At 51.1% G+C, this 25,470-nt stretch overlaps 1 protein-coding gene and 1 non-coding gene across 2 annotated transcripts; one reads left to right on the forward strand and one right to left on the reverse strand.

Moving 5' to 3' along the window:
- Positions 1–14,198: 14,198 nt before the first annotated feature.
- On the reverse strand, positions 14,199–14,270 carry TRNAE-UUC. Its single transcript has one exon. It is a non-coding gene; the product is annotated as a tRNA-Glu (tRNA).
- Positions 14,271–14,672: 402 nt separating this feature from the next.
- LOC117003040 (ras-related GTP-binding protein A) lies at positions 14,673–24,571 on the forward strand. Its single transcript, XM_033072658.2, has 10 exons — positions 14,673–14,808; positions 15,350–15,383; positions 17,350–17,449; positions 18,388–18,454; positions 19,071–19,293; positions 19,668–19,763; positions 20,448–20,570; positions 22,292–22,383; positions 23,099–23,214; positions 24,111–24,571. Exons 2-10 carry the CDS (start codon positions 15,357–15,359, stop codon positions 24,206–24,208), a joined length of 942 nt encoding a protein of 313 aa, XP_032928549.1. The 5' UTR covers positions 14,673–14,808; positions 15,350–15,356; the 3' UTR covers positions 24,209–24,571.
- Positions 24,572–25,470: the final 899 nt, after the last annotated feature.

A 25,470-nucleotide genomic window follows, 5' to 3' on the forward strand; every position in this document is an offset into this window, starting at 1 on the left:
AAAATTCCTGGGTTTTGCACTCAGCTGTGCCTCCACCTCTGCTCTCATTCCCACTGTCACTGATTCCATCCTGCTGTCCCCATTCCTGCCAAGGCCAAACTGGATATCCCAAATTAATCAACACTTGTTCAACACAGCAACTTGCTCATCGTTTCTTCAGCACTCAGTCAAGATAAAATTGGGATAAGTCAATCAAAAATGCATTTGTTATGTGAACCTTGGAAAAAAAACAGGAATAAATTAACAATGTGTGCTCAGGGATTGGCACAAATGTGTCATTCCCTGGGACAGGAATATGGAGGGATGAGGTTTGGAGAGTCCCAAATTTGAAAAAAGGCAGAACACCAATATTTGTGTTCATCATCAGCGTGGGCAGGTGCAGCAGGGGCTGTAAACAGGAACTTGTGGGGTTTCATTATTTACTTTGAATCACATGAGGTTTTAATCTGTGGGCACAAATATCCCAAAAAACCAAAGCTGTTCTGGGCAGGGGCTGGCACCCTGAGCTGTGTCCTTCCAGATTTGAAGGGATCAGGGAAGGCTCTGCAGCATTCCAGCACAAATATTCCCAATATTCCCCTGCTTGCCTCATTGCCAGGCACAAAGGGGAATCTCTGGGGAAGGGGCTGGGGGATGATGTTGGGAACAGAGGGAGCTGAGCTCCCTGGGGAAGTTAAATCTCATTTTTGGGAATGTGCTGGGATTCCCCTGGAGCTCCAGGCACTGCCCAAGGTCCCTCAGTCCCACCCCACACTCCTGCAGGGTTTTTAGGAGCAGGGGACATTTTCACCCCACACTCCTGCAGGGTTTTTAGGAGCAGGGGGACATTTTCACCCCACACTCCTGCAGGGTTTTTAGGAGCAGGGGACCTTTTCAGCCCCCACCCGTGTGAGTCAGCAGGTGTTAAGCCAGGCTGAGCTGTTCTTAGTCACAAGTTTGGCTTAAGGAGGCTGCTCCTGTTCCTTTGTTCCATCCTCTCTATTCTTCCCAAAACACAATTTCCTCACAGCTTTTCTGAAATTGGATTTCAATTGACCAACAGCTCCAAGAGTCACAGAGCCATGGGATGGGTTTTTGTTTCTTTTTTTGGAAGGGACCTTAAAGCTTTTCCAGTTCCACCTCTGTGATGATAATTTCAGGATTATAAAATTCACAGGATGGTTTGGGACCCCTTCCACTGTCCCAGGCTGCTCCAAACCTGGGACATTCCAGGGATCCAGGGGCAAATCCCACTGGGCAGCCCTGAGGGAACAGGAAATACAAACCTGGCTGCTCCTGAGGGAGTGCTGAGTCCTGCACTCCAGCTGGGAGATCCATGAGCTGCAGCAGGATTTTTGGATTTTTCTGCTGCATTCTCAGTTTTCCCTGCACCTGTCCCCCTCAGAATCACAGCAAACACAAGGAGGTTTTGTTCCCTTTCTTCTTTCTCTCCCTTTCTGCTTTGTTTTTGTTCTGTTTTGTTCCTCTCCACTGCTCTTTGATAAGTTCTGTGTTGCTGTTTGGGTATCAAGCTTTAGTGCTGAGGTTTTTTTTTTCATTCCCAAGTGCTTGCTGGGAATAAAAATACACTTTATATCTGCTGTGTGTGCACGTGGCTTGGGCTGTAGATTCACAATTTGAGTGGGGGGAAGTCACTTCACAGCTGGTGTCACTTGGGGGGGTTTGTGGCACACCCAGCTCGTGCCCAGTGCTGTCCCCAGCATTCCCAGGAGCTTTCCCAGTTTTCCAGCCCCTCCTCCCCAGCCTGGAGCATCCCTTGGGGTCGTTGTGACCCAGGGGCACTATCTCACTCCAGGGTGGGATTTGAAATTATTTTAATTTTGCCACTCCAAGCCTTTATACAGCTGCATCTTGGGCTGGAAAAATTCACTTTTTTTATTGGTGTGGCTGCTCAGGGGATCTCTGCTGACTCTGATACCCAGGACAGGGAAAGCTGAGGGATGGCCAAGCCCCTGTGTCAGCAAATCCCAGCTTTGCTGGTGTTTGCTTTCCCCCAGCACACTTTGATTGGATTTATCCAAACAACTTTCCTGGGGCACTTTCCCTCCCTTGGAGCTCTGTGCCAGCAAGGGAGGCTGAAATCCTGCCTCAGCAAACAGGGCTGACCTCAGGAACCTTCCCTCCTGGAAGAACCTGGAAAATGAGTTCATGCTTCAGAGTTTTGCTGACTTTAATATCACTGAGCTGCACAGTTCTGCCAAAAGTGGGATCAGTGCCAGCAAAAGGAGCCTTTGGACAGCTGGGAATTGGGCTCAAAAGGATTGGTGTCACCTCCCTGGAACTGTGTGGGCTGATAGCTGCCAATCTGCAGATATTCCATCATTATTATTATTAATAATAATAATAATGATAAGTTCTACCATAATAATAATTAAAACATCTATTAATATGGTAAGACTGGGATAAATCCTTTCCAAAGGCTTTCTCAGAATGTACCCAGAGAGGACAAATTTCCTTTTTCCAGAGTATTTTTGGGATGAGAAGCAACACTGAGGAATTTCAGTGAGCTGGGATGCAGATCCAGCACTTTGCAGGGAAGAGCTCCTGCAAACAAAAGTTAATGATTAAAAAAAACCAAAACTCCTCAAATTGCCTCAAAGTCAAAATGCCATTTCTCAGGAGGCTGTGCCAACTTTCTGGTGGAGAGGTTTGGGATTTATTAGGAGCTAAGGAGAGGTTTGGGATTTATTAGGAATATTTATTATTATTTTTTTAAGGAAGACTGGCCAGCCCCTGAAATAATTCAATAAATTATTATATATAATTATATATAATTAATATATACTATTATATGAGATATGATATTTGATATGTTATATATATGATATATGATATATGATATATTATATATATTATTAATTCAATATAATTATTATACATATTATTATAGAAATAATTCCAAATTCACCTCCTGCACCCCAGAGCAGCCTTGCTGAGCAGCTCAGGTGCTGCTCACATCTCCCAGAGCAGCACAACAAGGCTTAGAGCAGTTTAAAGCCCTAATTCCTCCTGCCCCTCTCCAAATTAACTGTCTGGACACTAATTGACATCTCCTCAGTGCCTGGAGCTGCAAACAAATGAACTCTTAAACAAGGCAGGGAGGGAGAGGTGGCTGCTGGAAACACAGGAGCAAAGCACAGAGCTGGGAAACACTGAGGAGCAAACAACTCCTAAAGAGAGAATTGAACTGAGCAGAGAATTAAACTGTGCACAAAATTAAACTGTGCACAGAATTTGAACTGTGGACAGAGCAGCCCTGCCATGCCCTGATTCTTAAAAGAGAGGGAGGTGCAGCTCTTTGGGTTTCACAGAGGAAAACAGTGGCAAAGCCTGGAATTGCCTTGGGAAGTTTAAAGTTTGAGTTTAAAGAAGTTCAGCCCAAAGCTGAGGAAGAACCAGGTGGGTTTGTCCCTGCTGGGGATGTGGGCTCTGCCTGGCTCACCAAGAGGCAGCAAAATTCATTTTCTTTTCCCAGCAGTGATGGCCAGAGAGACTCCCTGGAGCAGAGGCTGGGCAGGGTTAAAGGAACAAAGCAGGGATTTATTAAAAGGTTTTCAAAGGATTCACCTTGGGCCATGGTTATACCCAGGATGGACCCAAATCACAAGTTTTCACACTTTTATCAGTTTTGGTTCATTTCCACATTGGGGTTCATTGTCCAATTCCAGCTCCAGGTTCTGCAGTCCCACCCTCCCAGATTCTCTCCCCAATTCCCTGCTGTTTGCACTTTTTGGGGCTGGAGCTGCAGCAATGTCCTTGGTTCTGGGGCTGGAAAAGGATTGTTTTGTGTGACTCAGCTGGGAGGAGAACTGGTAACACTTTGTATGGAGCTCAGAGTTATAACCTGAGTGCAGAATCTGGAAAATATAAAATCTGAGACTTTAAGGCATCACAGGGAGCTGGGATCTTTTTCAGAGGAGCAGCTGAGCCTGGGCAGAGCTGTCCCTCACCTGGCTGGAAAATGAACCCACAATGAACCCACAAACACCAGAGGTTTCTGTCCAAAAAGGAGCCAGAGGAGTCCTTTTGCTTTATTGGAACAAAGGGAGAGGCCATGGGGCATCCCCTGGGGTCTCTCAGATTTTTGGAGGCCTCACCTCCCTTTTTATCCCAATTTCCCTCTCTCTTTCCCATTGCTGAGGTACTTGAGAGGCACAGACTTCCCAAACACTGATACCTGAGATTCCCCTCTGATGTACAACCCTCCCTCTTAATTTTTAATTCTTACAGAATTCATGGTTTTCCCCCATTGCTTCTTTCATCTTTCAGTATCCAATTCCATTTCTCAGCAAACCTACAGTTTGTCTGTAAAGGCAATGATCTTTTTTTCCGTTCATCAATCAGTGGAATCCTTCCCATTGCTTCTTTTATTTCTCAGTGCTGGTTTGATCCACCAGCTTGTTTAGAAAGACAAATCCCTCATTCCTCTCACCTGTGCCAAAGGAGATCTCAGCTGCTCCCTCCTGTCCTGTACATCCCTTTGTTCCTGTGCTCCCCAAATTTCCAATTTTCCTCAGAAGCTGCGGTGGTTTCTCCTTCCCTGCCTTCCCTCCCTGTCTCTGCTCCCTCTAGCGTTCCCAGGCAGCTCTCCTGAGCTGCTGCTGCAGTTTGGATTTCTTTTCCATCCATCATCTTTCCCGTCCCCCCTTGGGACAGGAACCAGTGCAGAATCACTTCCCCTCCTTGTGCCAGCACCTGAGGCCAGCTCTGAACCCATCTCACTTCCACTTTTGGTGATTTCCAACTCATTAATTCATTTTCAGTTCACAGTTTGGGGATTTCTTCCCCAATCATTAAAGCTCCTTTCTAATTCAGGGAGCTGGAAGTTTAATGGGATGTGACACCTGGGATTAGGTTTTGGTGCCATTCCTGCAGCATCCATTGCACCGGGACATGGTGCTCGAGTTCACTTTAGGCTCAGTCTAAGTTGAAGTCTACAAAAGCTTTTGGAGCTGTGAGATGTTGCCTAGAAATCAGAAAATGTGAAAAGGGACTGGAAATCCATGTTGGAATCACGGGATCACTGCTGCAGAGGAGAGGTGGAATTAAAAACACCTCACACAGAGATGGTTTGCAGAGCTTTGACTGAAGTTTAACTGTTTAATGAGCTCTAAATCGTGTGTTAACAGAAATATTCCATTCTCATGAGAATATCTGGGAAAGAGCTTTGGGATCATCAACCAGCTCAGTCACCACCAACCCCTGTCCTCCAGTGCCACATCCATGGGTTCTGACCCTTCCAGGGATGAGGGCTCAGCCCTGCCCTGGGGTGGGACACTCAGGGACACCCAAGGACACTCAGAGGCATCCAGGGACATTTAGGGACACCCAGGGACAAGGATTCCTCTGCTTTTGCAGGAAGGGGGAGGTGGAAGAGTTTCCCTCACCCAGGAATGGGTGAGTGACAGCTGAAGGCTGAGCCCGGGCAGCAGCACAGCTAATTAGCACCTAATCTAATTAGCACCTCCCTCAGCTCAGCCCCCTGAAGGCTGCTTGGGGGGATTTTTGTCACCCAGGCTTCTGCAGCGCAGCTTTGTCCGCCACGTGCTCGTCCTGCCTGGACTTGGACTCAAGGGGGTGGGAAATGAGGTGGTTCCTGATTTTGGGGCTCCAGGACACCTCAGCCTGGTGTCCCCAAGGCCAGGGAATGGAGCACGTGCTGCCACCCCCAGCTAATCCAAAAGATTTCTCTCCAGGAGTTCTGGGATTGTTGCTCCCAGCTCAGTTCCTTGGGGCAGCCGTTTCCTCACCCAGGGAAAAGCTGGAATGCCGGAATGTTTCCCCATCTGGCAGCTGAGGACATTTTCCCTTTCTGTCTGGGAGCTCTGAGGTGCTGCTCAGGGATTTTTAGTCCCTGCAGGGTTTTGTGCCTCGTTGTCCATGCAGGACAAAGCAGAAATTCCATGAATTCAGGGATAGATTTCCGATTAATTCTGTCAGAAACCCTCCAGCTACCCTAAACCACCTCCAGGATCCCCCCCCAAACCTTCCACACCCGGGCACATGCCAACCCTCCCTGTGTGTCACTCACCGGGAATGTCCCTCTCTGCCTTCCCTTCTTGGGGCCAGAATGGTTTCCAGAGTGACAAACCTGCAGAGAAATGCTCCCACCCTGCTGTTCCCGCATCATCCTTTCATTTATTCCATGAGGAATTTCAACATTTTGATTTTCTGCTCCAGTCAGGGTCAGAGGGAAATTTGGGCAGAAAAAAAAAAAAATCTGAAGTTGACTCAGATTTTAAGCCTGGATTTAAAATGGATCACGTTAAAAGAACCTAAATAAATGAATAAATAAATAAATATTCAGAAAATAATTAAAAAATCCCAAATTCTCCTCTGCTGCATCCCTGTCCTCCCATCCCCTCTCCCCAGCACCTTCCCTTGCTCTGCTCCAATTCTAGATCCCTCCTGTGTTTCTGTCAGGGAAGTGCCAAGCCCATCCACGATGCTTTACAAATAATCACAGGGAACACACATTTTGTGAAATACTGAAGCTCTTCCTGTTAAAAAGCACGAAGAAATGTCAGTGTGCCATCCTTCCTAAATTAACATCCTTCCTAAATTAACATCACTGTCACTCTGGCTTTGGGAGCCCAGATCCATCTCCTCCTTCCCTCAGGGAGGAATTTGGGTTGAAATCTGAATTTGTACAGAATTAAGTGTCTCAGGTGGGTAAGAATAAGGGAAAATCACCTCAAATCTTCTTTGTTTGCTGCCCTTTAACTCTTCATTCTCTGAAATCACTCAGAATACACGGAAGCACCATGTTAAAGGCTGCAGAATTCTCCATTTTCCCTCGATTTTTCCAGCACCTGAGCACGTCAGGAGCCTTGCAGCCCATCCCAATGCTTGACAGCCCTTCCCACAGAGGAATTATTCCCAAAATCCAACCTGAGCCTCCCCTGGCACAGCTTGGGGAGCACAGAAATTCCATAAAAATGGGAAGGCTGCCATGGAATTGGGAGCTCAGAGGAATTTGGAAGGTTCTGCCTCCCAAGGTGGGGTGGGATTGGCAATTTTTGGGGGTAGGGATTGAGCTCCTGGGGTGCTCCAGCTTTAAAGTCTCACTCCAAAAGCCCTCAGAGTTTATTTCCAGGCTAGAAATTGTGCCAGGAATTTGTGTGGCCAACGTGGAGCTCGAGGATTTGAGGTGACAGCTGGGAGAGAAATCTGCTGCTACAATTGCATTGGAGGTTATTTCCCCCTTCCTGCCGTCTCTCTCCCTTCGTTCAGAGCCTGGGCTGGAATTGAATTATTTCCTTTCACCTCCGATGTGCCTGAGGTGGAGCTGGAAACACAAACAAATCCCATCCCCACAGGGTTAAGGGCTAGAATTGTGTTTCTCCCAACCTCTTTTGACCAGAAATTTGGGATTTTTTTTTCCCCCTTCATGCTCCTGGAATTGTTTTGGGGAGCAGAAGCTTCAGGGCTGTGCCCCCCAAGCAGCTCAGGCTGTGTGAACACAACTTTCTGCAAGTGAAATCTGCTTCTATTTGTGGCTTTGAAAAGGAGCTGAAATGCCAGTGGTGATGTAATGTTCATTTACATTTACACTCTCTCTCTATTTATTTTTGCTCCTATTAACTGCAGCTTGAGTCCAACAGTTTGGGGGTTTTTTTGGGTTTTTTTATCCACAGAGGCTCTCTTTGCCATGAACAGCTCATTTTTTACCTGAATCCTGCCAGATTTTGTGCCTTATTCAGCCCATAAATGAAGAAGAATGACAGGTAGAAGGGGAAATGGCTGTTCCCTCCTCGAGGGAAGGCTCCTAAATGTGATTTTTCTGGGAGCTGCTGCCTCTGATTGCCACTGAAATGGTTCTGGAATGGAGCTTGGAGGGGATCATTCAGCCCTGCTCTGGCCTGGGGAGATGCTTTGGGCCTGAGAGATTTCTTGTGCCATTTTCCATAAACATGAGGAGAGAGATGGATTGAAAACACCTGCAGAGTGGTTTTGTGTTGGTATTTAAATGTTTTTAGTTGATATTTGTGAGGTGGCAAAGTAATAGTTGTGGTTGTTGGAGTTCTTGTTGGAACAATCAGTGGAAGGCTCCATGCTTGTATTGAAAATATTTTTATTGTAGTTTGTCGAAATAATAGATGGAAAAACTGTAAGTTTTAAGATTTTTTTTTTTGTTTCTAATTAGAAAATTTGGTCTCCTTTGTGGTGTTTTTTTCACTTTTGTGGATACTCAGTATGACAATTTTGTAGAGAGCAAATAGATTTGGAAGTTGTTAGTTTGTATTGTGCCTCTGCAGGTGAGAGTGGGGTTAGAAATAGCTAATAGCAGAAATAGTTAAATTAAATATCTGCACTATTTCCTGACTCAGAGCCTGGGGCTCCCAGTGCTGCTCCAGTCAGGAGGGTTCTCAGCCCCAGAGGAGGAGGAAAAGGCAGAAAATCCTGGAATGACAGGGAAATGTGATTTAATGGGATTAAATGCTGGGGTTTTTCCTTGGCCAAAGCTGTTCTCCCAGCCTGCTGGGCCTTCCTCAGGGTCGGGGCATATTTTATTTTTATTTTGCTGCCTGTTTCTGGCAGATTTTCCCAGCACTTTGATGGGTGAGAAGCTGCATTTTCCAGCAAAATTTTAGGGATTGGTCTGAGAGTTTTGCTTCTCAGCAAAGAGGGTGGAAGTTGAACCCTGGATAATGAATCTGTAGTTTTTAGAGATAAATGTGAATCATGTGAAGAGGTTTGACTTAAAGGGTGTTGGGGAGTTCCCTATCCAATAATAAAGGTGAAAAAATGGAATTTACTGCTTTCAGAAAGGTTTGAGTTGTGGTGGGGTAAAAATATTAAGAGAAGAGAAAAATAAATAGAAAAAGGAAAAAGAGGAGAAAGAGAGAAAGAAAAAGGGACAGAAAAGGGAAAGAGAAAGGGAAAGAGATGGGAAACAGAAAGGGAAAGAGATGGAAAAGAGAAAGGGAAAGAGATGGAAAAGAGAAAGGGAAAGAGATGGAAAAGAGAAAGAGAAAGGGAAAGATATGGGAAAGAGAAAGGGAAAGAGATGGAAAAGAGAAAGGGAAAGAGATGGAAAAGAGAAAGGGAAAGAGATGGGAAAGAGAAAGGGAAAGGGAAAGGGAAAGATATGGGAAAGAGAAAGGGAAAGAGAAGGAAAAGAGAAAGAGAAGGAAAAGAGAAAGGGAAAGAGAAGGAAAAAACAGATGTAAAAGTAAAAATAAAACCAAAAATAAATGTAAAAAGAGAAAGAGAGAAAAGAAAAAGCAAAATTAAAACAAAAAAAAGAGAGAGAAAAGGTTTGGAGTGCCCATCCCAGGAGGTGTCCAAGGAAGGGCTGGAGGTGGGACTGAGTGCTGTGGGCCGGTGACACGGTGGGGATGGGGAACAAGCTGGATGTGGCGATTCCGGGCCGCTTTTCCATCCCTGCATCCCTCAGGGAGCTCGGGGCCGCTTTTCCATCCCCTCATCCCTCAGGGAGCTCCGGGCCGCTTTTCCATCCCTGTATCCCTCAAGGAGCTCCGGGCCGCTTTTCCATCCCTTCCATCCCTCAGGGAGCTCCGGGCCGCTTTCCCAGCCCCGCTGTCCCTCAGGGAGCTCCGGGCCGCTTTTCCATCCCTTCCATCCCTCAGGGAGCTCCGGGCCGCTGTTCCATCCCTGCATCCCTCAGGGAGCTCCGGGCCGCTGTTCCAGCCCTTCCATCCCTCAGGGAGCTCCGGGCCGCTGTTCCAGCCCCGCTGTCCCTCAGGGATGAGGGCGCCGCTCCTGAGGAGCGCCCGCCGCGGCCGCCAGGGGGCGCCAGGAGCCGCGAGCCTGACGCACGCGCAGCGCCCGCTCCCCTCTGCACCGCCCCGCCCGCGCCCCCTCAGGCACCGCGCGGGCGGCGGAGGAGCTGCACTGCCCGACCGGGAACACCGCGGGTACCGGGAACACCGCGGGTGCCGGGAACACCGCGGGTACCGGGAACGCCGGTGCCGGCCACCAGCAACCCGGAAGCAGCGCCGCTTCAGCTGCAGCATTGCGCAGGCGCAGGGATAGACCCGACCAATCACAGCGGTGGCGCGGCTGTGACGTCACAGGGCCGTGAGGAGGGGGCTCCGCTCTGGGGAGAGGAACGGGGAGCGGCTTTGGGGTCCCGGGACGAGTTTGGGATCCGGGAGCGATTTTGGGATCCTATAGTGGGTTTGTGGTCCGGTATTTGCACCCAGGGGTCCCGGGGGGTCACACGGTGGCTGTGGTGGCCCTTAGGAGGGCGAAAGGAAAGAGTGTTCGGTTGTGGGTGAAACATCTCCGGTGAGGGACGCTCCGTGGGAGAGGCTGGCGGTGCCGGGCTGAGTTTTCCAGGCTGGATGGGGTTGAGGGACCTGAAAGAGGCTGCGGTGTCCTGGAGCTGCAGGCAGCAGGGGAAGGGCAGAACCCCGTGGCAAATCCTCTCCAAAGGAAGAGGCGGGGGTGATCAAGAGAAGGAGGCTCCAGGCTGGGATTGATCCGTGGATGAAGTTCCCCACAAGAGAAGGAGCTGCTCCAGGCTGGGATTGATCCATGGATGAAGTTCCCCACAAGAGAAGGAGCGGCTCCAGGCTGGGATTGATCCGTGGATGAAGTTCCCCACAAGAGAAGGAGCTGCTCCAGGCTGGGATTGATCCGTGGATGAAGTTCCCCACAAGAGAAGGAGGCTCCAGGCTGGGATTGATCCGTGGATGAAGTTCCCCCCGTGGCATTGTGCTGCTGTCACACTGCCAGCATGCAGAGGAGGAATGTGCAGCCCTGCCCCTGAGCTGGGGTGAATTCTGTGCTGCTGTACAGCTGGATGGACTCGGGGTTAAAGCACACACTCCGGCTGGCAGCCGGATCTCCACAAGCTCATTAGCAGCTCTGTGCAAGCTGCACTCACCCTGTGTAATCCTGACAGCTTTGGGGAAGGATTCTGCAGGGAGATCAGACAGGAATGTTGCAGGAGACGAGGATAATTAAGGCTGGGGACGCAGCAGAGGCACTCCTGACTTTCCACATGGGAACAGAAGGGAATCTCCATGTGCTGCTGGAGGCTCCCTCCTGTGCAAACAGCTCTGGTCATTCCCTGATTCCCTCCTTTCCCCTGCACTGCTTGATCTCTTGGAGTTACTGCAGGACAAGACATGGAACAGCTGAAAAGGGGATTACAGAGACTGGAGCAGCAGAGGAGTTCCTGTCAGCTCTGTGTTCTTAGGGAATGCCACCCTGGGACAGTGGAAGGGGTAGAACTGGATGAGCTTTAAGGTCCTTCCAACCCAAAGCAGTCTGGAATTCTTTAATTAACGATTTTGTGCTAATTACTCACAGCAGCACTGGCACAAAGTGCCCCTCATCCCACCTCACCTCCTTCAGAGGATTTTGCTGGTTTTGGGGCATTGGGAGGACTGAGTGCTACACACAGGGGACTGGATTAAAATAACATTTATTGATCCCCTGTAGTGAGGCCAGGGAGACAAAGGAAGGCCTTGGCTGGTGACTTCTGATTTAAAATTGCCCACAGCTCTAGAGGAGCCTCACTTCCCTTGGCATGGATAGGTGGCAACACTGATAGCCCTTAAACACCTTCTGTGCTCCATAAAAGAGATGAAAACGTTCAGTGTGTGAAGAGAACCCTGCAGAGGAGCAGGGAGAGCCTTGGCACAAAGAGTTTTGGCATTTGCTGAGCCCTGAGTAAACTTTGATCAGAGAGCAGCCAAACCCAGGCTGGTTTTTGTATACATTCCACACAAAATGGTTCTGGCAGCTCACTTTGGGGTTTTTCTCCTTGACAGTAACGATTCTGTGGGGTCACTGATTTATTTGAGAGCAGCACTGAAGCCAATTAAACAATACCTGGTGATGGAGCTATTTTTTATCTTAAAAAATCAGGATATTTTTGGGAGTGAGCACAACTTCCTGCCTGCTTTCCTGTGCTGCTGCTAAAGATGATGGGTGTGCTTTTTATCTTTTTATCTCTGTACAAACAGCCCCAAATTCCAAATCCAGGGCAGTCTGTCAAGGAAGGAGTGGAGCTCCACCTCTTTCAGCTCTTTGTGGTTTGCCACAGTCATAAAAACAGGAGTTTGAAGTGCTCAGTGCTTGTCTGGGGTTGCACTTGGCTCCTGGAGCATGGGGTTACCTCTGCACAGCCCCTGAGCTGCACTTTTTGCAGCTTTTGGGTTCGTTCAGTGAAAATTGGGCCAATAAAACTTCAAAAATGAACAGCTTGAGTGTAGAGGATCTGTGAGCAGAAGGCTGGTGCTGAACAAGGACAGCTCAGAGCAGCTGCTGGCAGCAAGTGAATGTTGTCATTGTGCAGCTCAGAAACTCAGCTCCAAAATTGGAGACAACTTGTTCTACAAGAACACCAAGGAATCAGGTTTTATCAGAATATTCTGACTTTGGATCATTTTCTTCAAAAATCTGCTTTAAAAATAGAGGAGAGGTCCAGAAGGAAGGGGGGTGGGAGAGGGAAATAAAACCATTTTATTCTCTTCCCACTTCACAGTTAATCAGATTGGGAATTTTTTTTTCTGTTTCATTGGGATATCTGAGAGTTCAGCAAGAGGAACAAAGAGGTGAAATGGCTCCAAATTCTCATGGACTTTGGCCCAGTTTTAGGGGACACAAAGTCATTGTCACAGCTGCTCCTGGGATTTGTTTGGTGTGCAGTATAAAATGGACACACCCAGAGTCAGAACCTGCAATTTGGGTTTCAGGCTCTGACAAGGATGTTTGAAATGTAAATAGAAAATATTTGTTAAACACCAAAAGGAAGGGGAGTGGGTGTGTTTCCCTGACATCTTTCCTGGTTTTTAAAGGAGAAATCTAAACCCACTTTTATGTCCTTGTTGGCTTTAAAAGCTTTAAGGAATGGGGGAAAAAAAGCTTCAAAAAGCTTCCAAAGCTGGAATCCTGCCTTTGCCACCCATTAAACAGGTAAAGGTTTGCCAGGCTGGGATTTCCTTGGAGCTGAGGGAGGGGATGGGTGCCAGAGCTGGGGAGGAGGTGACAAGGCACTGAGGGGGACACACGAGGTGACAAGGGATGACAAGGCTCAGAGGGGGATGACAAAGCTCAGAGGGGACAGATGAGGGATTGGTGGCTCTGAGAGGGGACACACAAGGTGACGAGGCTTGGTGACAAGGGGTGATGAGGCTCTGACAGAGGATATGTGAGGGATTGGTGGCTCTGAGAGGGACACACAAGGTGACAAGGCTCAGGGAGGGGTGATGAGGCTCTGAAAGGGGACACATGAGGGATTGGTGGCTTTGAGGGGGATGACAAAGCTCAGAGGAGACACGAATTGGTGGCTCTGGGGGACACATGAAGTGACAGGGCATGGTGACAATGGATGACAAGGCTCTGCTGGGGGACACAAGGTGGTTGATGGTTCTGAGGGGGATGACAAAGCTCAGAGGGGACACACGAGGGATTGGTGGCTCTGAGAGGGGACACATAAGGTGTCAAGGCTCAGAGAGGGGTGACAAGGGGTGATAAGGCTCAGAGGTGACACATGAGGGATTGGTGGCTTTGAGGGAGATGACAAAGCTCAGAGGGGACACAGGAGGGATTGGTGACTCTTGGAGACACATTAGGTGACAGGGCTTGGTGACAAGGGGTGATGAGGCTCTGAAAGAGGACACATGAGGGATTGGTGGCTCTGAAGGGGATGACAAAGCTCAGAGAGGACACACAGGGTGATGGCTCTGAGGGGACACCCAAGGTGACAATGGCTCCAGCTCTGTGGCATCAGCAGCTCCGGAGCTCCCAGGATCTCTGGGAGCCAGGACACCCCAGCAAATCTCTCCAGATCTCCCACAGATTTGGGGGAGCTCCCAGGATTCCCTTCAGCAATAAATGAGTCCCCTCATGTATAAATGTATATATTATATATGGATTTCTATATGTGTATCTTCAGCACAACCCTGTTTGCCTTGAGCAAGTCAGGGCGGTTTAAAACACGCCGTGGGACACAAGCAGGAATTTTCTTGCTTGCGTTAGAGAAGAAGCCAATTAACAGCATGTTAATTAGCTGTGGGCTCTCTGCTCCAATGCACTTGAAAATTTAAACAAGTAGGAGGCTGCGTTTGCAGTGGCAAAGCGCTTCAAGAGGCTCCTGGCGACGAGAAAATTTACTGGAGAGATGCAAAAAACAAAACCCGAGGGGCTTTGAGGATGAACGTGCGGGAAAACAGGAGAAGGCTGCGGGGATTTTCCTATGGGGCAGGAAAAAGTGGAACTTCCCATACCGGGAGTCGAACCCGGGCCGCCTGGGTGAAAACCAGGAATCCTAACCGCTAGACCATATGGGAGGCGCTGAGACATACTGCACCCGCACGGCCCAAAGCGCTACTGCCCGCCCCGCTGATGGCCGGAGTGACTCTGTTGTTGTATAGGAAGCACCGGGAAGCAGCGGGATTTACCGGGAATCACCGGGAGCCCCCCAATAAACGCCCCCGGCCTTGCCAGAAAGGCTGTGCCCTCACCCGACATGGCGGCCGGGGCTTCGGCCGTCCCGCGCGCCCGCGTCACGTGAGCCGGGGGCGGGCGGGGCGCGCGCGCACGTGACCGGCGGCGGCCGCCGAGCGCTGGGTCCCGTGAGCGCGGGGGGCGGGACGGGGGCGCCGCCACAGGCCCGGGACAGGCCCGGCCACCGCCCCGGCCCCGCCAGCCGGGCACTGCCACCGCCCCCCGCCCGCCCCGAGCCGCCCGGCCTCACACCCACAGCGTCCCCGAGCCGCCCCGAGCCACCGGGCTCGCACCGGCAGCGCCCCCCGAGCCGCCGGAACTACCGGGGTTCCCCTGGCATCGCCCCCCACGCCGGCCCCGAGCCGCCCCGAGCCGCCGGAGGTAGCGGGGAGCGGCCCGGTCTGGGGGGCGCGGGCCCAGCGGGGCCGGGGGCGGCTGCGGGGAATCCCGGGGGAATCCGGGGATGGAGCTGCGGGACATCCCGGGGGGAACCCCCCGGATGGGGCTGCGGGACATCCCGGGGGAATGGAAGGCCATCCCGGGGGATGGGGCTGCGGGACATCCCAGGGGAATCCCGGGGATGGGGCTGCGGGACATCTCGGGGAAATCCTGGGGGAATCCGGGGATGGGGCTGCGGGACATCCCGGGGGAATTCGAGATGGGGCTGCAGAACATCCTGGAGGAATGGAAGGCATCCAGAGCAAAGGGGCAGTGGGACATCCCGGGGAAGGGGCTGTAAAGGGACTCCCGGCCCGGCGGCAGCTGGAGTTCCCCATGGCCCGGAGCAAGGGAAGGGGAGCTGGGGCTGTGTCAGCACTTCCCCAGTACCGGGGACGGAATTGGGACTGGGATTAGGATTAGGATTGGGATTGGAGCCTGGGTGTATGAAAAGCAGCGATCCAAGGAGGGCTTCTCTCGGCAGGTGTGTGATGCCAAGCACAGCCATGAAGAAAAAGGTAAGGACAGGAGGAAGATCCTGTGTTTTCCTTCCCCTTCCCATCCATGAGCACCGTCTGTTGTATCCATGGTCCCTCGGAAGCCTCTGGGGGTCAGCGCTGCATTCTCTGCTGGAAGTGCCAGGCGTTAAAACCGGGTTTAATCCTGGCCTGGGCGTGGGCTGGCTTCGTGCAGAGCCCTCCCCAGCAGTTGCTGTTCCCCGGGCGCTGCTGGGGCTGTTGCAAAACCCAGCTCAGGGAGGAGGATCTGCTCGAGCCTGTCCCTAGGGCACCCTCCTGTCCCTGAAGCCCCCAGTTCCCACAGGGCTTCCAGGAGGATGACATTTAACACGTGGGGGAGGAACAGCGGCTCTGGGAATGGCAGGGGTGGGTGGATCCCAGCAGGAGCACATCCAGAGCTCTTAAAGGAACATCTGGCAGCTTTTCTGTGCTGAGGTGGGATTGGGTTCCCTGCCTGGCTCACTGTGTTGCTCTCTGACCCCTTTGCAAGGCCTCTGCAGCCCAGACTTTGGGAATTGGGGCTGGTTTGGGCCGTGCCTCAGAGCGGCATCGAGTTTCTGCTTGGGATTTTGTGCTGGTGCTGTGAAATAAGAGCTTGGCTGTTCTCTGGGATCAGCTCAGGGGACAGGACAGCACAGGGCAGCATCCTGGGGTGGCCTCCCCTGTCCTCCTGCATGTGGAACAGCCAGGAACACTCCTTGTTGCCAGATCCTGGAGCCTGTGGGCAGCTTCCCTCTGGCCAGGGTACTCCCAGCCTGGAGCTGCTGTAGGAATGACCTGAGCACTCAGGATTGGGGAATTGTGCCTTGCTTTTATCCCGAGGCTGTGGCAGCTCCTGCTGTGCCAGGGTGAGGGTGGGAGGGAGCTGGGCTCTTCTCCTGAAATCCCTCCTGGATGGGAGACTTGCAGGGCTGCTGCCAAAAGTTGGATTTGGCTCCGTAACTGGAACTTGTTGAACAGCTGGGTTTTGTGAGCAAGGCTGTGTTGGCTGCTGCCGAGGGGTTTGTTTTGTTTAATTTTTATTTTTAGATCACAATGTAAAGCCTTGCCTGGTGTGACTGTCGCTGGTGTGACTGTCTCCCTTCATCCCCACCCCCAGCATTCCCTATTTTTTGGCTGCCTCTCCTTTCCCCTGAGGTCTGCAGGGATGGGACATCATGGAGCCAAGAGTCTCCCCTGCTCTGGGGACCCTGACCTGGGCTGTCTCATCTGCTTTTCCCTTTTTTTTTTTGGTCTTCTGGCACCTGAAACTGGGAATGTCCCTGGTATTTGGGGTAAAGAAAACCAGTTGTGTTGTAGGAAGAGCAGTACTAGAAGATCTTTAAGGTCCCTCCCAACCCTGTCTGGTTAGGACAGAGTGTTTGGGGTGGAAAACCAGGGGGTGAGGGATTGTTTCTGGTCTGGAGGGGTTGAGAGAAAGCTGTTCCTCATCTTTAAAGTCCTTTGGTGCCACCAAAGCCATCAGGTGGGAGAGGCTGGGAGTTTCCTGAGTCCTTTCCGTGTTTTTTGAGAAAAGTGTTGGATCTGACCATGGCCCAGTGTCCAAGGACAACAGGGCTGGGATGAGCAGGGACAACAGGGCTGGTATGAGCAGGGACAGCCAGGTTTGGGATGTCCAAGGACAGCAGGTTTGGGATCACCAAGGACAGCAGGTTTGGGATGTCCAAGGACAGCGGGTTTGGGATGTCCAAGGACAGCCAGGTTTGGGATCACCAAGGACAGCAGGTTTGGGATCACCAAGGACAGCAGGGCTGGGATCACCAAGGACAGCAGGTTTGGGATCACCAAGGACAGCAGGGCTGGGATGTCTGTCCTGCTCCCCACATGTTCCTCTGTCCTGGTGCATTCCCATCTGGAACGTGCCACTCCTGTGTTCAGTGGCTTTGGCAGTAAGGTGGCAGCTCCAGGAGCTGGGAAGGGCTCAGTGCTCTGTGGGAACTCATTTTCCTGCTTTCCCTCTCTGCAGGTGCTGCTGATGGGTAAAAGTGGCTCTGGGAAGACCAGCATGAGATCCATTATCTTTGCCAACTACATTGCCCGGGACACGCGGCGCCTGGGGGCCACCAGTAAGGAATTCCCGGCCCAATTCCCAGATCCGGGGCTCCAACCCCCTCATTAGAGGGGCGGGGCCGTTCCCTGCAGCCATCCCTGGGTCGGGTGTGTCCCTGCAGGTCCTCCCGGCTGCCACACCCTGCTGGGAGCTGCGGGATCAGCCGGGGACAGGCAGGAAGTGGAGGGAAGGGAAGGGCAGCACTGGGATTGGCTTTGCTGCTTTATTGTTCAGCTTTTATCCTCCCTTTTTTGGGGATCAGGAAGCAGCCTTTGGTGCAGCTACACCTGTCAGAGTCTCCTCAGTGCTGGTGGAACATTCCTGCTGTATCCAGGCATCCTGCAATGCCCCTGTGGTTTTGGCAGGATGATGCACTGGGTTTAATGAATGCTTTTCCTTTTTCCCTTTCCAAAGCCTTTGTTGGGAAAGTGCAAGAAGTGATTGCTCTGGAAGAAGGGGATGAGTTGTTGGGATCTGGTACTTCCCACTGGGAAGGATTTAATGTCAGAGATTGGTGTAATTTTCCTCTTTGCCATAAATCCTGAAGTTTACATTCCCTGTGCTCCTGGTTTATTTGTAAGGATGGCTTCAAGCCCTGCAGAGTCATTCCTACAATATCCCAGGGATCAGGAATGTGTGATTGAAGGGGGGCACTTGCTGCACTTCTCAGGAGAGCAGTGGGCAGGGAGGCCTGAATTCCTCTGGGAAATGGTGTTTTGGTGGGATTTTACAAACTGGGGCTGCTTTGTGAGGAATGCCCATCCCTGGAAGTGCCCAAGGCCAGGCTGGACGAGGCTTGGAGCAACTGGGATGGTGAAAGTTGGCAGGGGCTGAAATGAGGGCTTTAATCCTTTCCAGCCCAAGCCATTCCATGATTTTGTGCTGATTTCCATGATTTTTGGCTCTGCCCTGGGTGTGTGGTGCAGGCAGTGAACTCCTGCTGTCTCTTTGCAGTTGATGTGGAGCATTCCCACGTTAGATTCCTGGGAAACCTGGTGTTGAACCTGTGGGACTGTGGAGGGTAGGTACTGATTATTCCTGGCCTTTCCCAGCCTTTGGGGGAGGCTGTGGGGAATCAGGGCTGGAGCAGAGTGGATTCTCCTCCTGATGTTGAGGGAATGCCCCTTCTGCTGTCCTGAGGTGCTGGAATTGCTCATCTCCAGCTCAGTCCAGGTGGGATTTGTGCAGGGGCCATGCTGGAGGCTGATCCTGTGGCTCCTGGAAGCTTTTTCAAGGAATGCTGTCCCCTCCTCAGAGCTCCTTCATCTCAGCCATGCTCAGCCAGAGTTAAAGGAGATTTAAGTCCTGGGATTTAAGGCTGAACTCGTGCTTTGGGTCATGGTTCACCTGTTCCTGCTGCTGTGGGTGTCACGAGCAGCTCCTTAAAGCCAGAGGCAGCAGGACATGAGGGAATATTCAGCTTCCTGTGGGTCTGGGGGAGCTGATGCTCTCCAGCTTTCCTTGGGAACACTCAGGGCACACAGCTCCAGCTGCAATTCCAAATCCCAAACATTTTTTGGGGGAATTTTTGGGGGATTTTTTTTCCAAATCCTTCTGCTGGCAGGAGGAGTTTCCCACAAACCCCTGGTGCCAGGCAGGAGCTGCTCTAAAGGGAATCTCCTGCTCTGCCCCCTCAGCCAGGACACCTTCATGGAGAACTACTTCACCAGCCAGAGGGACAACATCTTCCGCAACGTGGAGGTGCTGATCTACGTGTTTGATGTGGAGAGCAGGGAGCTGGAGAAGGACATGCACTACTACCAGTCCTGCCTGGAGGCCATTCTGCAGAACTCCCCTGATGCCAAGATCTTCTGCCTGGTGCACAAGATGGACTTGGTGCAGGAAGACCAGCGGGATCTGGTGAGGAGCTGGTGCTTGCCATGGAAGTGCATCCCTTGTGCCATGTGGGTCACACCTCAGGGCTGTTCCTTGAAGGCTTTGTCTTTTTTTTTATTATTTCCTGCCTTTTTAAAAAGTGTGTCATCCTAAAATCCAGTGGAGAACAGCAGTGGTGATATTTAGGGACAAAAAAAAGCCTTTCCAGAGCTCCCAGCACACCTTGGCTCCCTCCAATCCAATTTTGGGATTCTGCAGCAAGGCACCCCAGCCCTGCTGCTCCCTGGGAGGGTTCCTGGCCAGTCCCAGAGATCCATGTGAAACTCATCCCACAAATCCATACAGCAGCCACAGCAGGAACATTTCAACTCAATCCCTAAACTCTCTTTGTTCCCCAGATTTTTAAGGAGCGTGAGGAAGACTTGAAGCGCCTTTCCAGGCCCTTGGAATGTGTTTGTTTTAGAACTTCCATCTGGGATGAGACACTTTACAAGGTTGGTGCAGCTTCCTCTCCACGTCTGCCTTCCCACTTGGAGCAAGAGCAGGAGGAGGATCCCTGCAGCTGCTTCTGCAGGGTGTCAGTTAAATCCATATTAATCCTGAGTTTAATTAATTAATTTTACAAAGTGTGGTAAATACCAGGAATTTGGCAGACAGGCATCCCAGATATCTCCCTGGCTCTCAGGAAGGGTGAGATTGGACACTGCCCCACAGCTGGGTCAGCAGCTGGGCAGGGAGGGGAGGCTGAGCTTGGAAAATCCTTGTGTGGATGAGCACAGATGTTGATCCCAGCACCCCCAGTCCCTGCTGGGCTTGTTCTGGCCCTTTGGGACAAGGTGGAACTTTGTTTGGATCAGGGATGAGCTGCCAAGTGTCCATCTGCTTGCTCAGGATTAAAATTCTCTGGAAACTCGAGTGGGAGAAGGAGACAGCAGCATTCCCAAGTTAAGCCAGGGGTGATTGAAGTCTCCTCAGCTGCACTGTAGTTTCTCTGCCAGGGAAGGATCTCCTCAGGTCTGGGCTCCCTCTGTGACCTGGGCATGGAGGGGGAGAAGCTTCTCAGCCTTGCCCAGGCTGTCAGCACCCAGAAGTGCCAAAAATCCTTCTGGGAGCAGATTTCTCACGGGAGGCTGAGGGGGAGAGGAGCTGATGGGACCTTTGTGTGTCCCCATGTCCAGGCCTGGTCCAGCATTGTCTATCAGCTGATCCCCAACGTGCAGCAGCTGGAGATGAACCTGAGGAACTTTGCTCAGATCATCGAGGCAGATGAGGTGCTGCTCTTTGAGAGAGCCACATTCCTGGTAAGTTCCTGGGATGGATTCCCTGGATGGAGCCTCCCTTTCCCTCCCCCTCTGCTCTGAGAGAGAGCTGGGGGTGCTCACCTGGAGAGGAGAAGCTCCAGGGAGAGCTCAGAGCCTAAAGGAGAGCTGGAGAGACAAGGGATGGAAGGACAGGACACAGGGAATGGTTCCCACTGCTAGAGAGCAGGGATGGGTGGGATTTTGGGCAGGAATTCCTGGCTGTGGGGTGGGGAGGGGCTGGGATGGAATTCTCTGGGAATGGGTGGAATTCTCTGGCAGTGTCCAAGGCCAGGCTGGACAGGGATTGGAGCAGCCTGGGACAGTGGGAGGTGTCAGGTTGGAACTGGATGAGCTTTGAGGTCCATTGGGGTCCACAGGACCATTCCAAATTCCCCCTGCAGCAGCTGAGCTGAGGTTTGGTTGGGATTTCCTCTTGCACGCTCTGGGAGTGTTTCATGTCCCTGTTGTGGTGACACTTCTCTGAGAATCCCTCTCTGCACAGGGCAGGAACCTTTTGTAGCTTCAGAACCAAACCTTTTCACTTCCTTCTGCTGGGGCACATGAGCTGGACCTGATTGCTTTGGAGTTTTCATGTTGTGCAAATGCAGAGCATGGCTGGAGGATCAGCTATGGGATTGTGATGCTTTTCCAGCTCCTTGTTCTGGATAAAACCAGCTTGGTGCTTGTCCCTATTCCTCATTGCTGGGCTGGGCTCTTCACACTTTGCACCAAACTCTTGCTGAACTGGAGGAAATATTTGAGGTTTTTTGGAGTGTTTTCCTTGCTGGTGATTTGGAAAGGATGGAGGGAATTTGGGAAAGGAGCTGTGACTTTTTGTCCTCCTTAAACTATCAGAAACAAACACTCACCATGCCTGGCAAGTTCTGCTTTTTGACCTTTTGGAGATAATAAAAAGTTCCACCTTGGGGTGTGTGACAGTGTGATTGTTACAAGGACATTTTTAACTGAAAGAAATTATCTTTTAACTCCTCCTTTTTTTCATATATTTAAACATTCCTAGGACTCTCTTCTCTTCAAGGGAAATCTTCCTCTGAAAATCTCTTAGGGACATACTACTTTGAAAAACCTTATTCTGAAATTGTGTTTAAATTGTAGTGAAAAAACCTCATTTGGGAAGTTTAGGAAGGAATTTGAACACTGGGAATTGCAAGTCTTGAATGTGGCTAAAGCTGTGCTTGTGGGAGTAATTGGGCAGGTTTAAAAGTGATGGTTAAGGGAAAAAAAGAGGAAAAGAACTCTAAAAAAACTGTTAAATGGAGGGAAAATCTATCACAGCACTTAGCCCATTCCTGAGCTGATGGACACATTTTTTTCTTCTGTTTACACCTATTTTTGGATCAAGGTGGAGAGGTGGAGAGATTTTTTCCCTCTCTTTACCTATTTTTGGATCAAGGTGGAGAGATTTTTTTCCTCTGTTTACACCTATTTTTGGATCAGGATGGACACATTTTTTTCCTCTGTTTCCACCCATTTTTGGATCAAGATTTAAATTGCTGCTGAGGTGAAGCCCTCAGGGCACAGTGGTGTCACCTGGCAGATCTGTGTGCTGATCCTGTCACAAAAGCCCCACAAGAATTGCTGTGAACACTTCCCAAGATCCAGTCAGGCAGAGGGAATCCCTGCCCTGCTCCCCAGCCTTTCCCAGGATTGCTGTGGAATTATTGCTGTGGAATCCCTGACTGGCTGTGTCCCTTCTCCAGGTGATTTCCCACTATCAGTGCAAGGAGCAGAGGGATGTGCACAGGTTTGAGAAGATCAGCAACATCATCAAACAGTTCAAGCTGAGCTGCAGGTGAGCTGCTCCCATCAGGGAATTTCCACAGAATCCCAGTTTGGCTCCTCAGCAGCTGGAATGCCAGGGTGGAGTATTGCAGGAACACAAATCATTAAATGTTAATTTAACACCTCATGGTGGGAGAGGTTTGGTGCTGTTTTATTCGAATTCCAGGGCTGAACTGATCAAAAGTGTTTTTCTTGCAAAGCTGGAGAGCTCTGCTCCAGCCCAGGCCCTCAGGGCTGGCTGGGGAGGACAGACACAGTTTATCCCTGTTTTCAGTGGGAAAGTGGGAAGCTTGGCTTTGCACAGCCCTGCACAGTCAGGTTCATCCTGAGGCTGTGTAGGATGGGGAGGTTTCTGGGGGGGTTACAGATGTTCTGATGTCTCCAGCTATTCCCATTTTATGCTTATTTGTGCTGCTCATCCAGGGTGGCCAGCTGGGAATGGCTGGGCTGGTATCCATGGGGGGCAGGCCTGCTCAGGGGGGTTGTGTCTGGAATTTCCTTCATTCAGTGCACAATCAGCTGATATTGTTCTCATTTGGCCCAAAACTGAGGAATTTTGCCTTTAAAACCAAGGCCAGCCAAAGCCCTGCTGTAACCACACCTTGCCAAGTGGGAATTCCAGCTCCTCCTCCTTCCCAACAGATCAGATCAGGGATTTTAGCCATGTGGGCACAAGTTCTTCATTCACTCTTTTTTTTTTTCCCCTTTATTTTCTTGTTTTCCAGTAAGCTGGCAGCTTCTTTCCAGAGCATGGAGGTCAGGAACTCCAACTTTGCTGCTTTCATTGACATCTTCACATCCAACACCTACGTGATGGTGGTCATGTCAGACCCCTCCATACGTAAGTCAGAGCCAAAAGAAACCTTGGGCCAAAGAAAACCCTCAGAAAAACCTCAAAAAAGGTGAAATCATCCGGTTTAAACCGTGTTTCTCTTGGAAAATGAGCTTTAAATTACAGAACTGCTGAAGAGAGGGATTGAGGGTGAGCAGGACCCTGCAGAGAGGGGGGCACAGGGAGCCACCAAACCTGAGCAGGTCGTGCCTAAAACCTATTTTGGGCAGCTGAGAGCTGGCAGCCTTGGTGATTTTTGGGGAGGAAGCAGAGCTGGCTCATTTTGGGTGTTGCTCTGGCTGCCTGGGCTGTCTGGGGTGGACAGGCTCTAATTTTAGCAGCATCTATTTATCCCAAGGAGGAGCTGCAGCAGTGCCAGCCCACAGCCCCTGGGAGCAGATCCCTGTTTACAGAGCTCTTGGAATTCCTGCTGGGAGCTCAGGGACACTGCCCAGGGCTCCTCAGGCCTGCTGCTGTGGTTTCCCTGCCCTCCTCACTTGGGGAGTTAGGGACAGTGTGGGAGTGAGGCACCAGCTGGGCATTGCTGGGTTGGGGAGCAGCTCTGGGATGAGCAGCTCTCCCTGGGAGAGGCTTTTCCTCATGTTTTTCTGGGACCAGCAACAGCCCTGACCATCCCATATTAAATTTTGCTCTGACCATTCCATGCTGAATTTTGCCCAGACCTTCCCATGCTTAATTTTTACCCATCCCAGATCAAATTTTGCCCAGACCATCCCCCGTTAAATTCCACCCAGCCCATCCCACCTTAAACCTCGCCCAGCCCATCCCAGTGTGGATTTTGCCTGGCTGGGGAGCAGAGCAGTTGAAGCAGGCAGCCCTGAGGACGTGGTGACTCTCACCCTTTTGAATTTGTTTTTATCTCCCCTGTCCCTTTTCCGTCACAGCTTCCGCGGCCACGCTGATCAACATCCGGAACGCCAGGAAACACTTTGAGAAGCTGGAGAGGGTGGATGGACCAAAGCACAGCCTGCTCATGCGCTGATCCCAGGCACTGGGGCTTTGGGGGGAGAAAAAACACAACGGGACTACTTCTTTTTAGGAGAATCTAACACTGTCCATGTCTTTGTTGGGCTTTGAAATGAGTGTGCTGCTTGTTTTTTCTCCTTGTCACGTTGGACACTAGAGCTGGAGGTTGGCTGAGGACTTTCCTGGAATTCCTGAGGTGGGGAAGGAGGCAGGACACAGGTGATGTGCCCTCAGGGGTGTGGCAGAGCCCTCGTGGATGTGTGGCTGCCAGGTGATGGGATATTTACGGTTTCCTTGGATGGCTGCAAGAATAAGTTTATAAATTTCTCCTCGTCTTCGGTCATGGAAATAAAATTTTTGCTACCAGGGATTTCAGATGTGAGAGCTTTGCAAAGTGGGTTTGTTTTCTCCAAATCCCGAGGCAGCTTTGGGAAGCAGAGCTGTAGGAGCTCCATTCGTGGTTTTGGGGGGATTTGGCTGCAAGCCATTCCAGAGTTTCACTGGGAATCGTTTGGCAGCATCTCTGTCCTTTTTCTCTCTCTTGCTGCATCAAATTACTGTGTAAAAAAGGGTGCGGTGCCTCCGTGCCTGGCTCTGCCCTGTATCCCTGCCCACACGCCCGCTGGGAGGGCAGAAATCCATGGGGCGAGTCCGAGGAGTGGGAAGGAGGAGCTAAAAGGGCTGGAGAAGCTGGGGGGCTCCGCACAAGAGCTGCCAGCCCTGCTCCATCCTCCTGGAATTCCACAGCCGCGTCTCGCACCGCCCACCCGGCAGCTGCCGAGCCTCGGGCTGGGGGAGTTCCCATGGGAATCATCCCCGCGAGAGAGGAGCTGCTCCCAGGGGAGCCTCTGGAAAGCTGGGAATGGGCTGAGGTTGAGTTTGTTTGCCGGGATTCAGGTGTGGAATACCTGGAGTGGGAATCGTGGAATGAGCCCTGACACAACCACAGTTCCCCCATGGCTGGGAGCAGATCCTGCTGGGAATGTCACAGCTTCCCACATTCCAACCCTGCCCTCGGAGCAAGAGGATGAGGCGGGTGCTGAAGCCTCTGGAATATCCCATCCCACTGGGAAGGGCTTCAGGAGATTGGGGCACCTGCTGGGAGCTGTAGTGTGGAGCAGAAGGAGGGGCAGTGGGAATGCTGCCTCATTGCCATGGTGACATGGCATTGACATGGCATGGTTTCCTCAGGGATTCCACCTGGGAGTGGTGTGATGGCAAAGGGGGAATGAGGAGTGGGGAGTGGGTGACAAAGTGAGGGACAAGTGGCTGGAGCTG

This window comes from Catharus ustulatus, chromosome 14, assembly GCF_009819885.2.
Source record: "Catharus ustulatus isolate bCatUst1 chromosome 14, bCatUst1.pri.v2, whole genome shotgun sequence".
Taxonomy (NCBI): domain Eukaryota; kingdom Metazoa; phylum Chordata; class Aves; order Passeriformes; family Turdidae; genus Catharus; species Catharus ustulatus.

Coding starts and splice junctions, on each gene's coding strand:
- LOC117003040 (XM_033072658.2), top strand. CDS start 15,357: ATGCCAAGCACAGCCATGAAGAAAAAG. Junction 17,450..18,387: donor GCGGCGCCTGGGGGCCACCA/GTAAGGAATTCC, acceptor GTCTCTTTGCAG/TTGATGTGGAGCATTCCCAC. Junction 18,455..19,070: donor AACCTGTGGGACTGTGGAGG/GTAGGTACTGAT, acceptor CTGCCCCCTCAG/CCAGGACACCTTCATGGAGA.